At 60.4% G+C, this 5,893-nt stretch overlaps 1 protein-coding gene across 14 annotated transcripts in view; it reads left to right on the top strand.

The window, feature by feature from the left end:
- LOC130152350 (dedicator of cytokinesis protein 2-like) overlaps positions 1–5,893 on the top strand; it is an 80,353-nt gene that overhangs the window by 35,410 nt on the left and 39,050 nt on the right. For 12 of the 14 annotated variants that reach the window (XR_008822962.1, XR_008822963.1, XR_008822973.1 and 9 more), the window contains exons 27-28: positions 566–637; positions 2,819–2,914. Coding sequence is in view for 11 of the 14 variants with exons in the window: in XM_056345821.1 (XP_056201796.1) it covers positions 566–637; positions 2,819–2,914 (168 nt within the window). In the remaining 3 variants the exon portion in view is untranslated. The remainder of the gene's footprint in view (positions 1–565; positions 638–2,818; positions 2,915–5,893) is intronic. The other 2 variants (XM_056345812.1, XM_056345792.1) reach the window with 1 other exon arrangement.

Here is a 5,893-nt window from a genome sequence, read left to right on the forward strand (position 1 = left end):
GGGAACCTGCCCAAGATGGGGCTAAAATCCTTTTGATTCCCACCTCAGCTGGTCTCTGGTGAGTTCCCACCAGTCCCCGTAAGTGGGAAAGGGGCCTCCAGGCTGAGGGGAGCACCCCCCGAGGGCAGGGAGTGTCTCACCGGCTGCGCCTCTCACCGTCCCAGCTCTGCAGACCCAGGCAGGGGCAGGGGAGAAGGTGGCCACTCATGACTGCTGCTGGCCCCTGGGCACCGTTGCTCTCCAAAATTAGCAGTGATGGCCCTAAACATGGGCCAGAGCCCCATGGCATGGGGGATCCGGCCCAGACCCCCGCAGCAAAGAGCTAACCATGCCCAGGTGGTGGGGACCCTTCCCCCTGTGCTGCCTGCAGGAGCCTGCCCGCTGGTGTGGGGTACCAAAGCAGGAGATCACGGTGATACACCAGCCCAGCTGCAACCCAGGGCTGAGTGGGCTGGACGCGGTCCTGCTGCGGGTGTCTGGCCACCCAGATGGGACTTGTCCCAGGATGGCCTCTGGTGGGATGGGGCTGCCCTTGCTGGGCATCAGCCCCACTCCCTTGTTGCAGAGAACAGAGGAGCTGCAAGCACAGCATGGCACAGGCAAGGCATGGCGCAAGGACCGTGGGGACATGGAGCTGGTGAGTGCCTCTCTGGCAGGCTTCCACACTTGGTGGATGGTGTGGGGTAGCCAGGTGCCCCTGCGCATTTGGGAAGGGCTTATCTGCAGCTCACTATCGTGACAAACCCTTGTGTCAAGGCATGGAACTGAGCTGCTGGCAGGGATGCTGCAGTGATGGGGTCAGGCCTGGAAGGTGCCTTGCAGGGCTGGAGATGCCAGGGGTCTGAATGTCTCTAGGCTTGTTGCGAGCCCCCAGTGTCCTGCCCTGGGGTGGGGGCTGTCTGTGCCCAGACCTTCTCCCTGGAACCCCATAGCCTTGGTGCTTCATTGTGCACCAGCTGGTGGGCTTGGGCAAGGAGCGAGTGAGGTCTCATGGCTCTCAGGGGGCATCAGGGTTTTGGGGTGGCCCAGTGATGTTCCCAGCGCTGCTCCCAGTCTCTAGGGCTCGTGCAGCCGTACTGCTGGAGAAGGTCTGGCAGAGCAGATCCAGGGACAAAGAACTGCTTTTGTTAGAGCACAGGAAGGTTAAAGCATGGGCTTGCAACACTGGGAGCAGTCTACAGAAGCGGGAGCACGACTGGTGACTGCCGATGGTCCCGGCAGCATGACCTGTGGTTGCTGCCCTCCTTGTAGGCTCCTGCCCTGCCATTGCAGGTGTTTGGGCTGAGCATGTGGGAGCCACAGGCGCAAGCACTGTCCTCGCATGACTGTGCCGGCAGTTGTCTCCCTGGGTCACCCTCCTCCTCCTCTGTTTCCCATGGCACAGAACCGTGGCAACCTGCACAGTGTGGGATGCCGGGTCATGTTGCTGCAGTGCCAGGCTGGTGTATTTGGGGGGGCAGGTGGTCTGTACCTTGGTGGCCATCCCCCTTTCCCTGTATTGCCTGTGTGGCACCCTCCGGCCCCTGCCTTTCTGCAGCTAGCATGGGGCTGTGTCCCTGGGCCACCAGTGAGCCCATCACCGTCTCTCCCTGCAAGCCTGGTCCACCCACAGCGGGTGGCCACTCCTGCAATGCTTTAGGAAAGCGCAGAGATCTGTGCTCTGGCTCTGCAGGATACTCCCTCCATTTCTCTCCTTCCTAGGCTGGTCTGTGCTTTGGGGTCCCTTTCTGGGACCTCTTGGGAAGCCCACATGTCACACATGCAGCACAGTGCTGTGGAAGCTGAATTAGATGCATGTCACCATGTCCTGGGTGGGCAAGGTAGCTGTATGAGCATGGCATTTTAATTCCTGCGGCACTGGGAAGCCCAGACAACAGGAGGGAACTTGGAAACTGTGGTTGAAATGTCTCGATTTGGCCTTAAGTTGTAAACCTAAAATAGCCTTTAAGGAGAGGATGGGCAGGATGCTCATGGGTGAGGGTACCGCTCTTGTTTCAACCCCGTGCGAGCTGAAACTCGACCTTTGTCTGCCCAGTGCGGATGCAGGCATCCTCAGCCATCCCCAGCCAGGTGGCCGGCTTTGCCAGGAGGCTGTGCAAGGCTGAGCTGTACAGAGACTCCGAGCCCCACATTTACACCAGAGTGCATCACCTGGTTCCAGCTCCAGCTGGTCGCCCTGATGCTGCCAGCCCCCGTGTGGTGATTAAATGAGCTGTACTTGCTGTGCTGGAGTGGACAAGACTTTTATTTCAGTATTTCATATAAATCACATAAATCATACAAATTTCATATAAATTTCATATAAATCATATAAATCATGAATGTTTAGAGTCAGCTTGTGAATTCTCTTCTCCTGAGGTGCCACAAGCCTGTTCACAATGGCTGAGGATCTGGGCACAGGGCTTGTCTGGCAGCCACAGCCCGCCACACCTGGAGCTGCCAAGGTGTTTGGGCTTGTCTCCCACAGCTGGAGCAGAGCTGCTTCCTCCCCACTGCATGGGGCACTACAGGGCGCTGAGAAACCTTGTTGCCCTGCCAAGAATAGCTGCAAACACTTTGCAACCTCCTTGTCTGCTTTTTTTGGTAAGCCACAGTAATTGCAGTGGTGCTGACCACATGTGGCCCGGGAGGTCATATGCCCCTCGCCCAGCCTGCCAGTGCCAGGTCCCAACAGAAGCTGGGGCCGCCACACTGGCTCTGTGCTGCGGGGGCCATTCCCAGCTGCGGTGATGGTGCTGTCCCCCGTGCCCTTCCTCCCAGCACTACAACAGGCAGCGCTGGGTGCTCAGGCATGGCCGTGACACATCTTACCTTGCAGGTGAAGGTGAAGAAGCACATCCAGCTGATCCTGGAGCGACTGCTGCACACCGTCAATCGGCGGGTGATTGTCCTGGACCGGGAGAACACCTTGCGGGTGAGTACCACCGCTGCCACCTCGCACTGTGCCGGGGGCTGGGGCTTTGGGCGACGCGGGAGGTGCAAATGGGGTCTGGGTCTGGGTGACCAGTGCTGCTCGGCTGGTGCTGCAGCCTGGTACCCAGCTGGCTGGGGCTGGATGTGCAGGTATTTAATGCAACAGGATGCATGAGAAAGCCTGAAAGGGAGGGGGAGCCGTGCCAGGAGCTGGTCTGGAGCAGAGGGTGCGTTGGGAGGAGCAGGCAGGGGGTGTGTGATGCAGGAAGCCTGTTTTGGAAGCAGATGAGGGTTTGGGCTGTAATCTCCAGAAAACAAACACCTGGACCCGGCAAACCATCCCAGTTTTACACGCCAAGAAGATGTGGGAAGAACGTGCTGGGACCCCCACCTCTTGTGGGAGGGGTAGGTAGCTCAGAGCACTGCTCAGCCTAAGTGTCATGCAGAGTGGCTGCAGGTGCAGTGATCTAACCGTGAAGGAGGCGGAAACAGAGCTGTGTCCAGGGTGGGTCCACGGGCACTGATGTGGACGTGGTGGCAGACGCAGCTTGCTTGGCTGGGCAGTGAGGAGTGGACCTGACAAGCTGCTCTGGGTCACGAGGGTGGGCGAGGAGCTGGGTCCGACTGCGTTCTGGGAGCTTGGTGGGGCCATGCAGCAGTAGGGAAGCACCGTGCCAAGGGGAAGTGCCACGCTGTGCCATGCCGTGCTGTGCCGCATGCTGTGCCTGTGGAGGTGTGGGCATCCAGAGTGGCAGCTTGGCCCTTTGATTGAGCCTTCTCGTGATAAGCCTGCATGTTTGCCATCCTGCTCTTTGTTCTTGTTAGTAACGAAGACGTTACTAAACTGAGGCAGTAAAGCTGGCGGCCAGGATGGGAGCTCACTGGCCCTGCCCATGCTCTCCAGCAGATGAAGCTGCCCTGGTCTGTGAGTGTCCCGGATTCTGGGATCACTCCTGCTGATGTGCTGAGGCACTGGCGTTGCTGCTCCCTGCCTGGTGACACCGTCTTGTACCCCCAGGGGCAGGGGAGGTGTGAGTCTCCCTTCTGGCTCCCGGCTCAGCCTGCCCTCCCCTGCCTGCTTGGCCAACACAGCCCGAGTGGTGCAGCTCTGTGGTGACATTTCCTGACAGCAGCTCTGCCATCCTGGGTGGCTTTACCAGCCGAGCCGATGGCAGGTACATTCCCTGGCACGTGCCTGGGCACACACAGTCTCTGGCCAGGCAGCACTGCTTTGCCAGATGCGCCCCTGGCTCTGCCACTGACAGCGCTGCCGCCGGGTGGGCGCAGCGGGCACTCAGCATCAGGGTATGATTCACATGTGACTCAGGCAGGAGATGCACACAGGGTTGCATTTGGTACCATCTTGCTTTTAGCCTTTGTTCTCAGGTGGTGTCAGTCAGTGCCAGAGGAAGCAAGAGCAAAAGGAGCTGTTGGATGAGCTCTGCCAGGCTGTGGCAGAGGCAAAGAGGGCGCTGGGTGCCGAAGCATGGCCCCGTATACAGCGTGGGGGAAGGGGAGTGATCCTTTGCCTGCGCCTCACTCCCACCGCTTGCTCCCCTTCCCACACGCTGGGCTTCAGGAACGCCGTCTGGCAGCCTTCCCAGTGTCATTCATGATTTCCATGCCATGGCCACAGCCCCTGCTTTCAGCCTGGGGTCCGAGGCCCCTCAGTCCAGGCTGCTCCAGCAGCTCTGGCTGCCGGGAAGGTCTGAGGGGAGCAGATGTGTGCCCACATCCATCTCATTGCTGCTGGGCAAGAAGGGAGGAGTGCTGGTGCTGGGAGCTGCAGCATCTCCCATAGCCAAGCAGCCGGGGCCCCTTGGCACCACAGAGACCTCTTGGCACTGCTGTCCCCCCTCAGCACCGCCAGGCTGTGGCTCCGCAAGCAATGCCATGTTGGCTCCTGCATGGGTGAGTGTCCTGGTTTGGGGTACCGTGGCGCGGGCATCCGCTAGAGTGGCCGTGGCCGGACCTTCCCACCCCCTGCTACCCTTGCCAGACCTCTGTGGCTGCAACAGCCACTTGCTGTGGCCCTGGGTGCCAGGCGCTTCCTGGAGGAGGCTGGGCGATGTCCTTCTCTTCCAGGCTAGTGGCCATGTGGTGCTGAGGTGGGAGCCCCAGTGCCACACGCAGGCAATGTCACCTGGCCCTGGCCTCTGGGGAGCGCTGGCCCTGTGGCTCCACGGCGTGGAGGGTGGTCTGGGCACAGCATGTCCTGGTGGGCTGGGCGGGAGCATGGGGAGCGCTCACTGCACTGCACTCGGTGTACACTCGTCGCCCACTGTTGCCGCCGGCTGCTTTGATCTGGGACCCTCATTAAATTGATGCTGAACTTCTCTTGCGGGCAGCCTTGCAGAGGCTGGAATATTTGAGCTGCTAATTCCTCTCTCCTTGTAATTAGCCAGCACATCCTGCAGCCAGGGAGGTCCTGCCAGCTGGCTGCGAAGGGGAAGAGGGAATTTCTAGCCCTCGCAGTCCCCGATTCTGTGGCAGCCCCGGGTACAGGCAGGCTGTGTGGGGCTCAGGCCCCCAACCTCACTTGGAGATGCTTGCTGGAAGAAGAGCCATGACCCCTGGGACCCCCACCCAGCCCCACCTCCCACCCAGAAGGTTTCAGGGACAGGTCTCCTCTCTCCGGGTCCCACAGAGAGCATTTTCCACCGGCTCTGACCAAGGGCACCAGAGGGATCCTCAGTGCCCCTGTTAACCTGCAGGCAGCAGCAGGGGGGACAGGTGAGCAGTCCGTGCTGTGGGGTGCAGGGATGGGCACTGACTCCAGCCAGGGCAGACTGGGAGCACTGGGGCTGCAGGCAGCCCTCGCGGAGACCTGAGGTAGAGGAGGGCCCCAGGGTGCTCTCGCTGGGGGGTGGATGCCTGGGGCTGGGCAAGCACTACCACCCATGTAGGGGAACGGCCACTGGCCCCCTCCACATGCTCATCCAGAACAGAAGTGCACAGGTGGGAGAGGATGTAACAAAAA

Source organism: Falco biarmicus, chromosome 1, assembly GCF_023638135.1.
Source record: "Falco biarmicus isolate bFalBia1 chromosome 1, bFalBia1.pri, whole genome shotgun sequence".
NCBI lineage: Eukaryota > Metazoa > Chordata > Aves > Falconiformes > Falconidae > Falco > Falco biarmicus.